At 41.5% G+C, this 19,949-nt stretch overlaps 1 protein-coding gene across 1 annotated transcript; it reads left to right on the forward strand.

The window, feature by feature from the left end:
* Positions 1-2,874: 2,874 nt before the first annotated feature.
* Positions 2,875-18,920, forward strand: LOC148833636 (butyrophilin subfamily 1 member A1-like). The gene is made up of 11 exons (XM_088915456.1): positions 2,875-2,991; positions 7,295-7,377; positions 8,895-9,233; positions 11,755-12,036; positions 12,968-13,087; positions 13,650-13,676; positions 13,766-13,801; positions 14,734-14,760; positions 15,675-15,701; positions 16,817-16,843; positions 17,223-18,920. The coding sequence occupies exons 2-11, from the start codon at positions 7,302-7,304 to the stop codon at positions 18,218-18,220; spliced, it is 1,959 nt and encodes a 652-aa protein (XP_088771582.1). The 5' UTR covers positions 2,875-2,991; positions 7,295-7,301; the 3' UTR covers positions 18,221-18,920.
* Positions 18,921-19,949: the final 1,029 nt, after the last annotated feature.

Raw genomic sequence — 19,949 nt, forward strand, 5'->3', positions numbered from 1 at the left:
TCAAAATGGGTTGTGTTGCACATTGAGGGGGCCCCCTGCTGGCCACGGGGCCCTAAGGCATTCACCTACTTCGCCCAGGACTGCTCCTGACTCCAAATGTGACCTCAAAGCACTGGAAGAAACTGTGAAACAATGTGAAACTGCAGCAGGAAAGAGTTTTGCTGAACAAGTGGAAAAAAATGAGAACAAGAAACACCAAGACAAACACTCACACTAGCATTGCCTGCGCTCTCTCGGGTGGTCCTGTCTGTTAAAAGCTGTCTCCCAACGTATTTACGTCTTCCACAGCAATTACGGATTGTGTTTTCTGTAGATAAGACAGGGGAACCAGGAGGAGCGCAGACAACGCTTGTGTGTCATTTTTCTTTTTCCTGTTCGGGACATGCAAATCACAGCATGTAAATAAATAAAAAGTTTGGCGCGTTTACTACAGACAATACGAAGGCAGTGCCGGAGCAGTCAGTCAGGCGCTCTGAAAGGGGATGCAGATGTTCACGGGACGTTGAATTATATACAACAGCCGGGACGGTTTCCATTTAAAGAATAATCGCGCCGGGAGAAAAAAAAAACTGACGTTAACAGGTTTTTGCGGCATATTGCTCAGTATTGAATAGGACGAGATCACTCATTTACAAGAAGTGGTGTCAGCGTTTGGGGAAGCGGTTCTCGGTGGAAAAGAAGGGGAAGACTTCTTATTTTGGCTTCCGAGACCAACCACAGCAGTTTCGATTAATCGAAAGAGCTGATTTAAATATACCATAAATCCAATTAGAGTGAATTCAGTGGAAAGGCTGAACCAAACCTGAACCATGGATCTATAGCTCGTCGGTACTGTCCTCTAAGACTTTGCAGGAGAAGATGGAATTCGTTTTGCTGTTGTTTTGATTTTTTTCCTTTCATTTTTTATACCCACACGTCTGGGCTCACTATTTCGACACCTGGACCGTGTCCCGATTCTCTCACTGCGCCCCAAGACCTTCCTCCGAGTCCGCACTCCCGTGACGTGGCGCAAGTGCGGGGCCATTCGAGGGGCACCATTATAAAAAGGGTAACGGGGGCCGCCTCGCGTGACGTCACTCCCTGCTTACGCTGGTCAGGTCAAAATGCCGTCTGTTATTGATACTGCTTTTGCACTGGCAAAGCGCATGTCGGCAGATATTATTTTTAAATATTTTTCATTCTCCGCTCGCAGTTCGATGAAAGTGAATGTCATCGTGTCTATCCCTGCACAGAAGCAGTGACGCATCGTGTTCGTTCATGTTCAGCAGGCTCGACTCAAAACAGGTGAAGTAAACTAAGGAAAACTTGGCAATATCGCCCTCTGTTTATTCGAAACTTTGTATTACTAAAAGCATTTCATTTCGTCTATCCCAGTACAAAAAATGACAGGACGACGAGCATAACGCGTTCATTCAAATTCAAAGTTAAGTAAATAAGGTGAATTTGGCAATAACTCAAAGCTTTGTACTATTAAATAATGTACGTGTATTTTGAAATATCACGGCACTCCGGGTAGTTAAAGAAACCCGGTAAAGATTATTAAAACGGTTCTCGGAAAAATTGTAGAGAATCTTGTTTCCGCGGAACTGGTCAACGAGGACAACTGGACTGTGCTGACCTGAGAAAACAAACATGGGCTGATGAAAATTTAACTTAGCTAATGACAATATGACACAGTGTAACTGTTTTCGAAAACTAGAAGATGCGATTATTATTTTCATTTAAAGTGTTATTCTTATCATCAGAAAATGCTCAACAATCATTATTAATGTTTAACTATAATTAGCTATTATCAACAACAACAACATTATTAATAATAATAATAATAATACATCAGCAGTCTTTTCGATAGTTGGAAATGTGTATACAGTGTTGTCCATTGTGTATGTGTTGTTCAGAAATGTCTCCAATAAAAGATTTTTGATGTAACTTGAACTAAAGCTTTGGAAATTCCTTCATGTGTTTTTTCAGAGCGCACTTTCCCTTCATCATCGTAATTGTTTACAAACTACACTATGTCCAGAATTCATCAGCCAGAATCCTGACCAGGTCTGGTGCAAGTGATCACATCACTCCTATCCTGGAGTCCGTGCACTGGCTTCCTTCGAGTTTAGACTTTGAAATCCTCATGCTCACCTATAAGGCTCTACATGGCTTGGCACCTCAGTACCTGAGTTACTGTCGCCCTACTCCCCACCTCGCAACCTTCACTCCTCTAATTCTGGTCTCCAAGCCAGTCTGCACTCTGGGGGTGACAGGGCCTTTTCCTGTTATGCCCCAAAGCTCTGGAACTCTATCTCTAAGGACATTAGAGTCACCTTTCCTGAGCTCTTTCAAATCAGGACTGAAAACCTTCTTCTTAGAGGGACTTTGAGTATTGAAATAAATTATTATTATTATTAAGGGGCTTTGTGTCTGCCCCTTTGCTTTCCTACTGTATTCTAAACCCTTATTGTAATTGCCTGATTCTGCTCTCCTCTCACTGTGTGCCTTTTCTTACCATACAGTGCTTTGAGAAGCCACTTTTAGGCGCTATATTATTATTATTATTATTATTATTATTATTATTATTATTATTATGATGATGATGTACATGTACTCGTTCGATAATATGCAGTATAACAGACATACAATCAAATGGTTTGTAAAATTGATCCCCTTCACTATTAATAGAAATGTTTAGCTTTTTTGCTGAACTTGAGAAATTTCTACATCTTACCTGTTTTGTTTTAGTTCCGGTACAGTTCGGAGTTGATTATGGATTATTCTCAGTAAACCACCCACAGTACAGTTTATTTCGCCGAAGGAATACATCTAGCCGCAGCTTTCTTTACCAATGAAAATGGAGAATTCTCCTGTCCTGACCAATCACACGATGTTTGCTCTGGAAAAGAAAAAAATTCCCGACCCATGCTTGGCAGGAATTAAGATACGAAAGTGAAAGTGTATTCAGGCGTCTCCATTTTACACAAAGACGAAGCCTTCAAGGACGTAAGAGATTTGTTTTCTATAAAACAGTTATTTTCTTGTCTTTCGGTCTCATATCCAGCGTCGACCGTCGTCTCCTGGTTGCCATTCCTCTTGAACAGGGAGGGTTTGCACTGTGGCAGTAGGGTTTCTCCGGATACGCAGGGTGCGGGCGTACTGTAACACCAATATGCCAGGAAACCTTTACTATCGACAGATCGGGTCTTTGGGGGGGGGGGAAAAAGCTTCTTCGTTACCGGGGACTAACGATGTCAAGTAACGATCCATTTACAAATGTGGTTGATATTTCAGAAAGCGAAAATATTCCGCGATTGATTAGTAGTTCTGTGCTTTGCCGAGACATTCTGCTTGAGAATGAGTACGAACGGTCTGGTGGTTATGTCATTGCTATACTCCTTCAAACTAATAGTGACATATTTGATCCGTTACCCCCCGCTTAAGCGTTATGTTTTAGCCGAAAAACGTATTAAAATTGGCTTATACTTTTATCCAAAGCGAATTATATTTGTACACGTTGGTACTGCTGGGCAGTGTGCGGGTGCTGTGTCCACGCCCCACTCAGACTTTCACCCCCAGATCTGTTTGCTTTAATACAGTCTTTTTTTTTTTAAAAAAAAGTCTTTTAAAATACTAATTTTAACATGACATGGTGTATCTTATAGGACGGTGATTTGTAAGTAAAACGGGTTTTACGAAGCTCTGTAATTCCCTGAGGTCTCTCAGCCAACACCTCTCAGCCCCGAGCGCGCACTATTGTCGAGTTTAAAAACCCATTTTTAGAAACCGTGAGACGCGTCTGATATTCAGTGATTTCTTACATATTTGTGTATTTTTTAGCATCCGATGGTAAACCAAAGTAAAAAGCCAGGCTTCGGCCAACGTATGTAAAATGTGACGCTGTCTATAAAAACAAGTCACAAGTTATATCTGTTTTTTTTTTCGCTTTCGGCCTTCTAAAAGTTATGTCATGGATTCTTGGCAGAGTGACAGCTTCAGGGAGGAAAAAAAAACACTCCCATATGACCACAGTGGTCGCGGTGGATTTTAAACATTACTATTACTGTCTCTGGAAGAAACGCTTTGCAATTATGTATTACGAACATTTACTGTAGCTTCTTAGTACTCCTTCAGCCCTGGGTTTGTGTATTGGGAGCGGTTATATAACGTAATAATCCCGTCTCCTCCCGCAAGTTTTTTTTTTTGAAAGAATCGCTAACGGACAGAAAGGCGAACGCAGATTTTGTTTTCCTGCGGTTTTCTGGACACAGTCGCGGGTGCACAACCACACAGGACGGCCCAGCGGAATGCCCCACAACTAGAATAGCAAAACCAGTTTTTCAACCTCTCTTCCACCTTCAACCCAAAACTGAAAATATAAACTTCATACAGATCAACACACCTGCTGACTTCCAACGGAACCATTTTGCTTAATTCGTTGAAGTTAATTGATAAATGTGGCTTCGCTTGTTATTGGAGAGGTTTATGTTTTATGTTTGGTAAAGAGGCGCGCAAGTTAAAAGTTTCAAGATGTTTAAGAGTTGAGAACAATTTAGATTTCAGTACTCGGGTCATTCATAGGTAGAGCGTATTAAGCGTGACTCTCGCCGGGAATGAGCTAGGGAGCTGCTACAAGGGTGTAGAGAGGTGGGGGGGGGTGTAAGAGAGTTACACAAAAAGATGTCCTAGTTGCAAGACCATAATTAGGAGAACAGAAGTGTGTGAGATTAGGATCTAATATCTCTCCTGAAGTTCTGTTTAAAACTCCACTAATCATATTAGTATTAATTAAATCAGATTATTATTGATTAAAAGTTCTGTAAAGTAACCAAGTGCAAAAATCAACAGGAAAATGGGCTTCCAACACCACGATAGGGAAGCCCAGTGTTGAAGATCAAACTCAGGGTGACTTAACTTGCTGCCTTTCCTAGGTGGTCCTTTGCAGTGCTTTAATACTGAATACAACCAGTGCCTTATTGTGCTCTGGTACAATGTACTTATCAGTGGCACAATGTGGAAGCCTGTTGGGGCAAAGTCTTCGTGGACTGGAAGGACTGCAGACAGAGTAGCTCTAAGCTCTTTCCAGCCACAGGATTTCAGTCATTTCTTCCTGTCTGTTGTCTGAATTTATTGTCCATGTCTGTCATTTGTGCATTTTTTATTTTTATTTTTATTTTTTTCTCTTTCTCTAATGTTACTGGGTACAGCTGAACAAGTAAGCATTCCAATGCACTTGTTGTATATGGCCAATAAAGAAATCTTGAATCTCTTGAATCTTTAATCTTGACCACCGCCAATGGCTTGGGGTTGTTCACACTTTCTACCCCTCTGACCTAAGCCTCACGTGCCTCAGGGCAGTGTGGTGGCTCTGTGGCTAAGGAACTGCACCAGTGGCTGGAAATTTGCTGGTTCAAATCCGGCAGCCAGCAGAGGAATCCGACTCCGTTTGGCCCCTGAGCAAGGCCCTTTACTCCAACTGCTCTAGGAGCACCATATTAGTGGCTGACCCTGTGCTCTGACCTCACGTTCTTGCTCACGGAGAGCAAGTTGGGGTATGCGAAAAGACAAATTTCGAATACAAGAAATTGTATATGGACAATAAAGAGATGTTATCTTATTTGTTCGATGAGGAGGGATCTGTGTCAGTGGGTGTTGGCTGCAAAGGAACAAGTCAGTCAATCAAAGTTTATTTATCAAATCCACTACAATACAGCGTGCAGCAGTAGTTGCTGGCAATGAAATATCTTTTCTGCGAGCTCACCGGGGGGGGGGTTAGGTTACATCATAATGGATAATAATGTAATAGAAATTGAATCAAATAAACTCAGAGAAAACGCAATATAAATAGAGCTGCTATGTGTCCAGGGTGTAAACAATATATTATGTCCAAGTAGTGCAGTTATGCTGAATACAGTGAAAACTGTGTGTCCATGTAGCCATCACGGGTGATTTGCTAAAGGAGCTGCAGGTTGGCTATTTAGCAGTCTTATTGCCTGGAGGTAGAAACTGTTCCGTAATCTGTTAGTCTTTGACTGAATGCTTCAGTACTGTTCACCGGACGGTAGGAGGGAAAACAGTTTCTGACTGGGATGACTGGGGTCCTTGAGAATGGACCTGGCCTTCTTCAGACATCTAGCTGAGTAGATATCCTGGATGTTTGGTAGCTCACAGCCGGTAATAAGCTGCGCTGACTTCACCACCCTCTGCAGTACTTTGCGATCCCGGGCGGAGCAGTTCCCACACCAGGCAGTGATGCGGCCAGTCAGGATGCTCTCAATAGTGCACCTGTAGAAGCTGGCCTGGATATGTGATGGCATGCCGAACTTCTTTAGCCTGCGGAGAAAGAACAGGCACTGCCGTGCGGTTTTGAGTAAAGCAAGTAAATTCAAGTAAAGGTGAATTCCATGTTGAAAAGGCTTTAGCCATTCAAAAGCTGGAATGTAGTGCTTCTTCTTTCTCCTTTTCAGTGTGGAATTCATCTGTACCTGTCTCTTCAATGAAGTACCTGCTTCATATTTCTCTTCTGCTCTCTTCCAATGATAGATGGGGTTAGTGACGAGCACTTAGCCTGTAGGCATTTCTGCCAGAGTTCATCTCATGTGGGGGGCAGGAATTGAATCATCCGGGTTGATACAGAAACAAAAATCCTGCTTCTGGAAATGCTGTTCACAGCTGTGTCTGCATCGTTAATGAGTAACCTGTCCAAACAGCCCTGAGGAAGCAGATTAAAGAAGGGTGCAGCAAAGGTGTGCTTGCTACACATAAGGGAAACACTTCACCTGCTGCAGAGTACTGTCGAATTGAAGGTGGTGTGGAGGCATGTTAGAAACGTCCAGTTAAGATGGTGGGTCAACTGGTTTGCAGGGCTTGCTCCAAATGCTGCTTTAATGAGAGTGAAGATGAAACAGAAAGTTGGGCTGAAAACAAAAAAGGCCACTCTTACTTGTATAAATGGTCTGAAGAAGAACATAATCACCAAGGCCCTCCTATTGATCAGCATGTTGAAATGTATGTGGTTCTCATTGTCCTGAGACTGAAGACAATTTATCAACTTTGGTAACATAGTCCTGGTCCTGCCCTGTGGAATGTTAATTACTGCCCTTAGCTATTGAAATATTTTGTTTAAATCAGCCGTAATATGTTTTCTTCAGAACATAAACTGGGGCTTTCAAGATGCCAGCCATATTTTGCAGATATGGTGTCATCGGCGGGATAAAGGGCTCAGGGAAATGATTGGTGTAAGGTGCAAGTGTAATGAATTGGAGTTGCGCGCTAAACTGCTGCACCCCGACTTTGTGTTCCTGGACAGGTGCGTTATGGGAAACTCCGCCGTGGCCTGCGCCGTGCTCCTGCTCTTCCTGACTTCCTTCGTCAGAAATGCTGATTCGAAACGTGAGTATAGGTGTGGAATTGAGTTATCAAGTCATTCTTCATAGAAGGTTTCAGGTTGTCCTTGTGTTGTGGTACTTGACAACAATCTGCAGTAAGAAAAGGGTGAGGCAGATGTACAGCAGCAACATACTGTATATTGGCTAGAATGAAATATTGGCACAAGTGAAGATAAAAACACGAATGAAACAGAATCTCTCAAATAAATTAATCAGTATCACCAAATTATGTTCTAATCGAAATCAGAACAAAGATATAAACTGCTTATACTGTATATAAGTAAATGTTTCAAGAAAGAGAAATAACAGAAATGCAAATGATCAGCATAAAAAAACAAGCCCACCTTATTAGGCAATACTACTATTTTGATGAAATAGCCCAGTAAACACCATGATACACCAGACTTGAAATGTACGTGACTGAATCATTTTTTGTTCAGTGTGTCACTCTTTTTTTCTGAAATAATTTCTGAAAAATCTCATCCACTGTCACTAGTCTTCTCATTTAAATAATTCATTTATCTAAGCTTTTGAAATTCAGAGTTGGATTGAAAACCTGCAGATGAGCTGTCACTGAAGACAGGAGTGTCCAATCCCTGTTACAGTTATGAATTTATGTAATTTGAAGTGCCATAAACATTAGGTTATTCCATTGATTCTATAATAATCTTTTATTCGCTAAATCGTTAGAATAATTGTGTCTAATGGAATTCCTGTAAAACAGAACACAGTCAAACTCTGCATATTTCCTTTAAAGAAAATCCAATGAGTTTGGGGAAAGAAGACAGACAGTTCAGGTGCACAACTCCATAAATCATACAGGGCATTTTGTTTCATGAGGAGCTTGCTATACTTTTGTAAATAATGATTTATCTACTTTTTATTCAATAAAAAAAATAGTGCTCAAAAGGAAAATGTATGATCCTTTCAAAGGGCTGTATCAAATATGGACATCAGAAAGCTCCACAATACATAGCTTTTAAAAACCACATTATGCTGTGTTAGGAATTGGAAATAAAATTGACATTAGTTACGTTGCATTAGTAATGTGCCACTAAATTTGAATAAACCAATTAAGTTGACAGTAGCAATCTGCTGCTAAATTTTACAATTTACTACTCTATACAAATGTGGGTGGCACAGTGCCTTGCAGCGCTGGGGCCCAGGGTTCAATTCCTGAGGTGCTGTCTGTGTGAAGTTTGTAAGTTCTTCCCATGTTCACGTGGGTTTCCTCTGGGTGCTCTAGTTTCCTCCCACAATCCAAAAACAATCTGGTAGGTTAACTGGCTTCTGGGAAAATTAGCCCCGGTGTGAGTGTTTGTATCTGTGTGTCTGCCCTGCGATGAACTGGCATCACATCCAGGGTGTACCCCGCCTTGCGCCCATTGAATGCCGTGACAGCTCAACTGTGGCCCTGACCTGGATGAAGCAGTTAGAAAATGGATGGATGTACACACTCCTATTTCTGTACTTGCCCACTGTAGATCACTCGTTCATTAACAATGTTCTGGTTTCTTACAGAGGAGTTTAAGCTCATTGTTCCGTCAGAGCCTGTGGTGGCCAGTGTGGACAACAACGTTGTCCTCCCCTGTCAACTGTCCCCCGAAATGAGTGCCGCAGCCATGGAGGTGAGGTGGTTCAAAGAGAACTTTGAGAACCTGGTCTTCCTCTACAAGGAGGGGAAGGAGACAGAGGGGTCAGGCTACGGGAGCAGAGTGAGGCTGTTCAAACAGGAGATGGAGAGAGGAAACGTGTCCCTGCTCCTCCAGGACGTCAGGATCTCAGATCAAGGCCTCTACAAGTGTCATGTCAGCAATGTGGACTGGTACGAGGAGCCCCAGATGCAGCTACGTGTTACACGTGAGTACAAGTGTAGCCTTGTCGGCTTCTGTCAGTAGTTCTGGAGGCTGTGTTGAAGGTCGATATTCTCTACCCCTTTCTAGTTTTCCTGGATTGTACTCCTTTCTGAGACATTAGTGAACATGTGTTCACTAAGGAGACAAATGCGATCACTTGTGTGCATGAACAAAAAAATGATATGAGGCCATGCTCTGGTTGTGAAATGTCCAGCAGCCATATCACTCTGCAGCTCACAGCTGGCAGCCCCACTGGAGCTCAGCAGCTGGTCAGTACCTGGATGGGAGACCTTTGGGAAAGCTAAGATTGCTGTGGGAAAAAGTGTTAGTGGGGCCAGCAGGGGGCGCTCACCCTGTGGTCCATGTGGGTCCTAATGCCCCAGTATAGTGATGGGGACTCTATACTGTAAAATGGCCCTGTCCTTCAGATGAGATGTAAAACCGAGGTCCTGACTCTCTGTGGTCATTAAAAATCCCAGGATGCTTAGAAAGAGTAGGAATGTTACCCCAGCATCCTGGCCAAATTTCCCCCTGGTCTTTACCAATCATGGCCTCCTAATAATCCTCATCTCTGATCTGGCTTCATCACTCTGCTCTCCTCCCCACTGAGAGCTGGTGTGTGGTGAGAGTACTGGAGCACCATCCAGGTGGGGCTGCACACTGGTGGTGGTGGAGGGGAGTCCCCATTACCTGTAAAATCCTTTGATTGGAGTATCCATAAAAGTGCTATATAAGTGTAAGGAATAATAATAAAAAAAATATTATTATTATGTCAGCTGGCCAGTATTGCCTCCCGTGAGATTAGTGATTTCTGCACAGGCTGGTGTCTCTTCTCTCTGTCCCATTGTCCTCAATATTATACATGAATCCATGAGCACTGGCGTTGTACCAATGGTCCTCAAAACTGCTGCCATTACCCCCGTGCCAAAAAACCCTAACATGGCTCTCGACAATCTTAACAATTTTCGCCCCATCTCCAACTTACCCTTTCTTGCAAAAATTCTAGGACATGTTGTCTCACTTCAGTTACTTAACCACCTCATGATAAACAACCTTTTCGAATCCCTCCAATCTGGCTTCCTTCACCTTCACAGCACAGAAACCGCCCTGGTCAAAGTCACCAACGATCTCCTAATAGCTTCTGATTCTGGTTCTCTTTCTATACTCATCCTTCTTGATCTCAGTGCTGCTTTTGACACTGTTGACCATAACATCTTACTTTCTCGTCTCGAGACTGTGTTTGGAGTCTCTGACACTGCCCTCAAATGGTTTAAATCTTACCTCACTGATCGCTGTCACTTTGTCTCTCTCAATGGGTACAGGTCTGAAATTGGTCTTGTTGTCTGGTGTTCCTCAGGGTTCAATACTGGGCCCCTTGCTCTTCAGCATTTACATGTTCCCACTTGGTCGGCTTTTAAGATCACAAGGCCTCAGCTTTCATTTTTACGCTGACGATGCTCAAATATACATCAATACCAAACCTGACACTGATGTGGCTGTCTCTATTCTATCTAATTGCATCTCTGACATAAAAGTTTGGATGACTCAAAACTTCCTTCATCTTAACTGTGACAAGACTGAAATCATGCTTATTGGCACCCCCCATCAACTTCGTAAAGCCAGTCCTGTAACCCCGTCTGTAGATGGCTCTGCACTTGAGCTTCAATAAAAATTGAAAAACCTTGGGGTTATATTTGATTCTGGCTTAACATTCGACCCACATGTGCAGCATACTGTCAAAACATCTTTTTTTCACCTTAGAAATATCTGAAGACTACGCCCTATGCTATCATTAACTGTGGCTGAAAAGCTGATCAACACATTTGTATTCTCTTGAATTGACTACTGTAATGCTCTACTCGCTGGGGTATCTAAATCTACTCTGAACCAACTACAGTATGTCCAAAATACAGCAGCCAGAATCCTGACCAGGTCTAGTGGAAGTGTTCACATTACTCCTATCCTGGAGTCCTTGCACTGGCTTCTGGTCAAATTCCATGTAGACTTAAAAATCCTCATGCTCACCTATAAGGCTCTGCATGGCTTGGCACCTCAGTACCTGTCTGAACTATTATCGCCCTACTCCCCACCTCGCAACCTTCTCTCTTCTAATTCTGCCCTCCTTACTGTCCCCCAAGCCCGTCTACATTGTATGGGTGACAGGGCCTTCTCCTGCTGTGCCCCCAAGCTCTCTGACACCAAGGATGTCAGAGAGTCACCTTCTCTAAACTCCTTCAAATCCAGACTCAAAACCCTCTTCTTTAGAAGAGCCTTTACTGAACTGGTTCCATTCTTCACCCCTCTGCTTTTCTTAGTACCACCATCCACTGTCTCCTCTATATATTGTAATTGTGTCTTATCTTGTGTATTCTTCTTATTTATTGTTGTATTCTTCTTATTTATTGTTGTTATCCTGTAAAGCGCTTTGAGAAGCCACCTTTAAAGGCGCTATATAAAATAAAGTTCATTATTATTATTACGAAGGACATGTTCAGTGAGCTGATTTAACTCTGCTCTACTCACAGGCAAAGGCAGCAGCCCGGAGATAGAAATCTCCAAATTTGATAAAGACATTGTGAAGCTGACCTGCCGCTCTGAGGGCTGGTACCCTGAACCCAAGATGTTCTGGGAAGACAAGGGTGGGAGAAAACTCTCTTCGGTGGTGGAGCCAGTCAGTCAGCCCAGCAAGGATAGTCCCTACTCCGTCACCAGCCACCTCAATGTAGAGAGGACCAACAGCCATGGTGTGGACTGTGTGGTGATGCAGCAGCAGAAGGTTTCGTTGAAGTCGCGGATGAAAATCAACGGTAGGTCGTTTCCCCCAGAGAGACTGAATACGAATACGAATCCATTATCGCCATCGGGCTTCCTCTGAGCCTGGCCCCCTCCAAATCCTGTTGTGGTCGCATGTTTTAGCTCTCCCCGCCAGGTTTTCAGGTTGTAGCGTCTCTACTCCTGAAGAGGAGCTCAGGGAACGATGGTTCAGGTGACAGGACGTCTACATCCCATGTCATCACTGATCTGAACTGAGGTTCGCCTATACACACAGGACGTGAAGATGTGAATACTTCCTTCCCAGCATTCCTCACATCCTTTTGCCAACCCCATCCCAGGATACCCTTGGACAGGGGGTCCATGTTCCTTATTTTGGAGGTTTCAGTCAACTGAGCTCGTAATGACCTGAGTCGAGTCATTATTGGATTAATTGGACCTGTTCTCCTGGCTCATCAGATACTGGTGCTCTTAAGAGATGAAGAGCTTTATGCTCAGAAAAAGAATCAAGGTATTGTCATATTTCAAACTGAAACGGGCTACAGTTTTACTGAGGAGTATTTCAGGTGTTTGACTAATTTACTTACTTTGCGAATTAAGCCCTTGGTGAATTCAGTTCTGGAACAGATGTAGCTTAACTCGAAAGCCTCTATGCAGAAAACAATTCAAAAGGTCTCGCTAATTAGGTTATCATTTTAATTAAAGGTTCAATTAAGAGAATTCTGAACTTGAAAACCTGGCACTGGAGTTGTCTCTCCAGGAGCAGAATTGGAGACCCATGGCCTATGGTGCCTCCATTAATATTCACCCCAATGGTCAAGGTGTCACAAGACACCACTCTTGGAAAATCAGATGTTTTAAAACTGCAGGGTATTGCCTGCCCTAGGTTTCTCCTGAAACCTCATTGTTTTCTAAGTACGATTTTGCTTGACACAAACTAAAATGACTCTATTGTTTCTCTTACAGACGAGTTCTTTGAGAGCACCCATCCAGTGAGACTGTACCTCTCCGCTATCATCATTCCTATTGTACTGGCTCTGCTGTGCTTCTGTGCCGCTTTGCTTTATGCTTTGAAAAAGAATCAAGGTATTGTCATATTTCAAACTGAAACGGGCCACAGTTTTACCGAGGAGTATTTCAGGTGTTTGACTAATTTACTTACTTTGCGAATTAAGCCCTTGGTGAATTCAGTTCTGGAACAGATGTAGCTTAACTTGAAAGCCTCTATGCAGAAAACAATTCAAAAGGTCTCGCTAATTAGGTTATCATTTTAATTAAAGGTTCAATTAAGAGAATTCTGAACTTGAAAACCTGGCACTGGAGTTGTCTTATGAGGACTGGGATTGGGCTGTCCTTGACTGGACTTTGCTTGGCTGAGATCTGACTGCACCAGTCTGTGATTTCTGCACTGTGATCACTAACACTATGATCAGCACTGTAGTTGATCATAATATAATTCACATTGCAAGACCTTGCAAAACAGCTGATACATTCACACAACACAGGCCTTAGTCACTAAGTGATACAAGTGTTTATCATATACAGAGAGGTATTAAAATCACAAGAATTTTTATTGCTTCCAATATTCTTTTATTCTCAGTAAAAATGTAAAATTTGTCACTTACAATAAATATTTTATTTTTTTAAGATGCCCAGAGGAAACTTAAAGAATATGGTAAGTTCATTTTTTTTAGCCTTGTGATAAAAAATCAATACTCATAGCACATCCTGATAAATTTAATTTGTATTTTTGAAATATTACAGACCGTGTCGAAAAGGAATTGCACAGCCTCCAAAAAGGTAAATCATATTATACACCAAATCTTTAATTTTAGATTTTCTTTGAATTTTGCAAGTAAATATAACAAAAATGTTCTTCTGATATTGTGGAATGATTGCCTGAAATACAAATAAAAGCTTTAACTTTTAAAGTTGAAAACCTGATCTTTTACACTACCATTTTCAACTGTCTGATTTGAAATAAATAGCTTTGATTTATACATATGTGTTTACAACATGCCACACACACACACAAACACACACACACAAACCTTATATACTTACTGTATGTAACTTTGGCTTGTAGAATGTAAACATAGTCTTTTAAGGATAAAATGTCTTAATAAATTTAAGAAAAATAACTTCAACTTGAATATATCTAGATATGTAATGTAGAAACATAGGAATGTTATAAAATAAATATACTCAGCTCTTTTTTTTAAAATATGTAACTGTAACATGCAGTAGTTAAATTGGAATTATTATTGTACTATCTTGGCATGGTAAAGTTCTATTTATTTATTTCTGTAATAACCATTTACACCTGCTGCCAATATCAGAGCATCTACTGGTCAAAGCTGGGATCCTTGAAGACCTTAAGCTGGAAACAGTCAAGTTTTTGATTAACAGGGCTGATACATACTGATGGGTCTGAGGGCAGCTGTGAACCAGACTATGGCTGATCTCACAGTTAGTTTGACCACATTAGTGGAATGTGATCAGAGAGCTTAACTATTCACATACTTTAATCACCAGGGAAATGAACAGATTAATTAAACACGTACAAATTCTACTGTTAACAAATAAATGACGAATGATATACGGTACATCATCCAATAAATAAACTGCTATATTTGTAAAGATGATGATGATGACGATGATGATGTTTAGTATTAAATTGAAAACTTGAAGATGTGGAAAGAGAAATAAAAAAATATTTTTCTCGTTTGCAGTTCATGGGAATCAAACCGATCTCTTAGGTATGTACTGTATCTAATGTGCATCAGAAATACTCTTCTAAGTACTTATTTTCCCCAGACCTCCTGTATCCTTGGAAGCAGGATATTGGATAAAGCTGTGCTGTTGAGGAAAGTTGATCACAGTTGGTTTGCAACTACTGCTTTGATACAGTATACATGTCATATCTGGCCCTGAGGAAGAGTCAGGTTTACAGAACACTCTTCCTAGAAAGAGCAATGACAACAGTTTTCCTTTACTGAGGCTCCCAACCCTGCTTGTCAAGGAAAATCAGAAGGAGAAAGAGGCAAAGGAACAGTACTATTAGTTCAGTCTCTGATCTCATCAGTCTCTTCATCCCCTCAGATTTTAAGATTTGTAGATTTGTAAGAACGTACTTTTCTGATAAACAGCAGTGCTAATATCTACCACCTTTCCTGTGCATGTGAACCCCTTATTCCAAGCAGACCAAAATCGTGATGGAGATGGACAAGAGGGAGTAATGAGTAGGGAAGTTAACTGTAGTACTGTAGGTCCCGGAGGTAATTAGGTGGCTCACAGACTCTGAGCACATTCAAACACAGACTTGCTTGAATAAATATGGTGAAAGGAATCTTTATTGGAGCAAAAGCTGCTCTCAGACACAGGAAACTTTGATATTCCAAAGCCCAATCAGCAACTAAAACTGCGAAGCATTGACCCAATGTGTTTATTTACAGAGAATAGTGTACTCGATCACGATCACTTCTGACTCAGCTATCCTCCAGCCCTACATTATCCTCTGCTTATACTAAATTAATTAAGGGGGCTTTAAAATCAGAGGAGAATCTGCCTGCAGGTGGGATGTACTTGGACACATTCAATTGCTCTATTTGAAAGCGAAATAAATGTACTTTGTGCTTACTTTCTGTAACCTTTGTTTTTCCTTCTTTCACAGATGCTGTGAGACAAATCCCAAATTCAGGTAGTTATTTCGGTCTTGCTTTGTTGTTGCAGTAAATTCCATAGTCCCTCATCCTCAAGTGTCAGCAAAACAGATGGAGAGCAAGGAATCTCCCAGTTGAAGTTGGTTGTGGGGGGTTTTGCAGGGCAGCCACTTTGGCGAGGCCTGAGGCTGCTTGGTATTGAAGGAGCAGCAAGGAAGAAGCTAGTGGCCGAAGGCAGTAAGCAAGCAGAGGAGGCATCCAGATAGACATGGATTAAAAGGATGGAGTGGTGGCTGTAGGGAGATAGAGCTGTGCTGAGTGGCGTACTGTGGAGGTGGTCCAGGGTGCTGGCTTCTGCTGTTGAGCCCTCCTGAGGTATTGTGGGTTGATCAGTGAAACTCTGGTGAGGAGGGGTACTACCCACTTGAGAACCCAGTGAAGGCCCCACTCAGCCTTGACAGTTCAGAGAGTAGAGCTAAAAGGAAAGTAAGCGATTGCGATGCCATCGGGTGCTGGGGGTGCACAGAGAAAGGAGCACGTGTCCAGAGTCCCAGTAGCGATGATCTCATAGTATTCAACATATTACAGTAAACGATACATGAGATTTATGCAAAATATATATATATATTATTTAATTTTTAGTTTCCTATTGCTTCAGCCTTCAGCTTGAGGCTTCAGAGGTAAAATGTCTTTCATTTTTGGAATATGAGATGACAAATACATACAATATGTTAATATGTTATTTTGTCAATATTGTTTAGTCACATTGATAAAGTGGGCTTAACCTGTTACATCAGGGCATCTGTGATGCGCTACCAAAACTATGAATGTCAGTAATACCATCAAAGACTTACACATTTTAAACAACAAGGCTGTTAGATTGTACCATTAAGTCTACACTTTGTCTTTCTTTTAAATTAGCCTAATTGAAGAATCAGATTAAGAGATCCACACAGGACCTGTTGTAGTAGCAAAGACAGAAACTGATTTGATCTCCCTTATATCATATGAAGTCACAAACACATTTTTAATTATTTAATATCACCCAACTTGAATTCTCCTCAGTTTTCCTTACAAAACAATGAAACTTATTGTTGAGATGCAAGGAGATTCGCAGTATTTCAAGAGTAATCTTGATTTTTTTTTCTCCTAGTTTGGAACAGGATTTGTGAATCTAAAGGTAACATTATTATTTTCATTATTTCTGTTTAATTCAACATTATAGCTCAATCATGAATGAAGGAGGAATTGTAATTGTATAAATGTATTGATGTTTAACATTATAATTATTTGTAAGTTAAAGAACTTAATGACATTAGTTCTTAGCAAGTATGGTTTTTAATATAACTGAATACCTGATTATTAACCATAACTGCTTATGGTTAGCCCAAATGGGCCTCAAGAAAATAAAAATCCAAGAGCATTGACTACATATATTTTCCTTCTACTGTACATTTAACTGTACTAAATACTCTATTAAATAAATCATTTATCACAAAAATGATAAAAGAGGTGATAAATAGAACACAGTTAACAATGAACATCTTTTCTCTCTGTAGCGGACGTGACTCTGGATCCTGAAACAGCACAGGCCACCCTCAGTGTGTCTGAAGATGGAAAGACTGTGACACTGGGAGAGAAGCAGGCTGTCTCAGTTGGTGACAATAGATTTGAGCAAAATCCCTGTGTCCTGGGTAAGAATGTCTTCACCTCAGGGAGACACTACTGGGAGGTGGAGGTGGGGGAGAAGACTCACTGGAGTGTAGGAGTCGCCAAAGGATCTGCTAAGAGGAGTGGGAAAGTAATCATTCACAGTGAAAGAGGATTCTGGGCTTTGAGACTGTTGGATGAAAAGTTTTATGCTGCTACAAACCCCGACACTCTCCTCCCCCTGAGCCTGAAGCCCAGGAAACTGGGGGTGTATTTGGATTATGAGGGGGGGCAGGTCTCCTTTTACAATGTGGAAGCCAGAGTTCACATCTACACTTTCTCTGACTCCTTCGATGAAGGGCTCCATCCTTTCTTTGGCACTGAAAAACAGTGCAGAAAACCCCTCACCATCTCTCCTGTAGACAAAGAGGCAGCTTCTGACCAGCCATGGGCTCAGATTAAAGCTCAAACAGAGGCCCTGTACAAGAAGAGTCCTGAAGCAGCAGATACAGACACAAGTCAGACACATCAGGAGAAAGACAAGAAGAAAGAGAAAGAAGGGAAGAGCAGTAAGGCTCCTCCTGATACCCCAGTCCAGACTGCAGACTATAAAAACCCGACGTTCAGTTACAAGAATGAGTGTCAATCTGAGGGAACAGCTGCACCTCCAGCACTGGAGGACCATCCTGAAGCCTCAAGCCCAGCTGGACCAGGAGGAACAAGCACGGCCGAGGAGAAGGACACAGAGCAGAAGAGCAGAGACTCTGCCTGTGAGGAGACAGCCCTGCTGGTGAAGAGGGGGTCTGGAGGACCTGCAGGAGGTGAAACAGGAGAGTTGGGTACAACACCTACTGGAAAGGACAAATCAAAAGGAGGAAAATTTTCTCTGTTTTCAAAAAAATCTTAAGTGATTGATGTGTTATGCGGAGGTTATTCAAGGTATTATAGGGACTGTGCTCATAAACCCATTTCGTTTCTCTAACTTTTTTTAAGGATAAACTAACATATTTCAAAATTAAAATGAAGCATACTGTATGAGCTTATTTTCATAACTCATAAATTAGCACACTGAGTGCAGTCAGAGATGATATTTGAACCAGCGTATCCCAGACTCCTCTGAGCTCCCACACAAGGAGCAGACAAACACTCCCAGTGCAGGTTTATCTCATATAGATCAGTTTCCTTCCTGACTGGATCACTGCATATCTGACAAACTCCACACAGTTTCACTAATACTGTACAACTGTAAAGAACAGTGCATGTTCTTGGAAATAACATTAATGCTCATGAAGGATGTTTGGAAAGTAAACTGATTTAAAGCTCGGCCAGCTTCTGTCCTGTCAAAACTGTGATGGCTTGTCATTTGTGAGTTTTCTTTTTCAGTATTGTGCGGTGGTTTTGTTCTGAATGGACAATGGTGCCTCACAAAGACATTTTAGCTATCAAAATGGCCGAGAGGAAATTTGCTAGATTTGCTTTTGCATGTACTGGAATTCCATGCTTTGCTCCCATTGCTTGCCCTGATGGGCTCTGGCTCCCCCATGACTCTGAATCAGAAGAAGCTGTTATAGAGTGATGGATGTTTTATAAATAAAGCAATGTAGACATATTGCAGTGTCTGTGTCTGATTTGTTAAGGCTTTACAGATAATGGACAGGTGTAAGTACTGCTAACATGTACTCTACATTGGAGAGGAGGGTGGATTGTTTTTATTCCCTAGTTTGAATTTATGGACACATCCCTGACTGCTATCAACAGAACCTTCCCGAATCAGTCATTGGTAATATTATTTTATAACACATACAGCATTCAACCAGATCTATTTAAACCAGTTTCATTCACTTCCTAGTTTTCACTTCCTAGAACTACTCTTAAATTATGTTCATTTATATCCGAACTGGGGAGCATTAATAAGCTTTGCGAGCTACAGGAAAGTTTATCATTGTTTTTATATTGTCAACCTCAACTGACAACATCCAGTGTCCAGCCCCAAGGATCACAATGAAATACTGTACAAACATTGGTCAGGAATTTCATTTTTACCATTACAATTAAAGATTTATCTTTGACCACAAATGTTCAAAAGATCTGTCATTGTTGCATAATCACATTTAAGTATATTTAAATATATTAAATATAACAGTTGAGGTGGGTAGCTGCGTCAGCATGCGTAGGCTGCAAAGGAACAAGTAATAGGTTTACTCCATGCTGAAAAAAAGAAAAGAGAAAACACAGCGTTTTGGCCGTGGAGCCTTCATCAGGTGTGAGAGAGACAAGGCAGTAGGCAAAGGTAAAGTAGCGGGAGAAAAAGGCTGGGATGGAGGAGGAGTGAGAGGCGGGAGCAGGGGACAGGAAGAGAGGCATATCAAGAGGTGTGAAGTCAGAATAGGTGTAGAGAGGTGTGAAATGAAACTTCCAATGAATGGAGAAAATTTAAAAGAAGAGTAGTCTGTTATTAAGAGAAGGGGGAATGTGTGATCCTAGCTGCAGGATACGTTTGGTTTCGGTGGTCTTTCTGATGTATGAGTTTGGAAACCCATCTTTGAGAACACAGACGGAGAGATAAGAGTGGTTGTGGCCGTCAGAGGTGAAATAAGAAACTATGAGCCTGGAGAGATCTTTAATTTTCACAGCCC

Source organism: Atractosteus spatula, chromosome 5 (assembly GCF_055471065.1).
Source record: "Atractosteus spatula isolate fAtrSpa1 chromosome 5, fAtrSpa1.hap1, whole genome shotgun sequence".
NCBI lineage: Eukaryota > Metazoa > Chordata > Actinopteri > Semionotiformes > Lepisosteidae > Atractosteus > Atractosteus spatula.

Bases quoted from the DNA above. Each gene is read 5' to 3' on its own strand.
- LOC148833636 (XM_088915456.1), top strand. From the start codon at position 7,302: ATGGGAAACTCCGCCGTGGCCTGCGCCGTGCTCCTGCTCTTCCTGACT. The intron at 13,677-13,765 runs GTAAGTTCATTT...GAAATATTACAG, and splicing joins GAGGAAACTTAAAGAATATG to ACCGTGTCGAAAAGGAATTG. The intron at 14,761-15,674 runs GTATGTACTGTA...CTTCTTTCACAG, and splicing joins GAATCAAACCGATCTCTTAG to ATGCTGTGAGACAAATCCCA.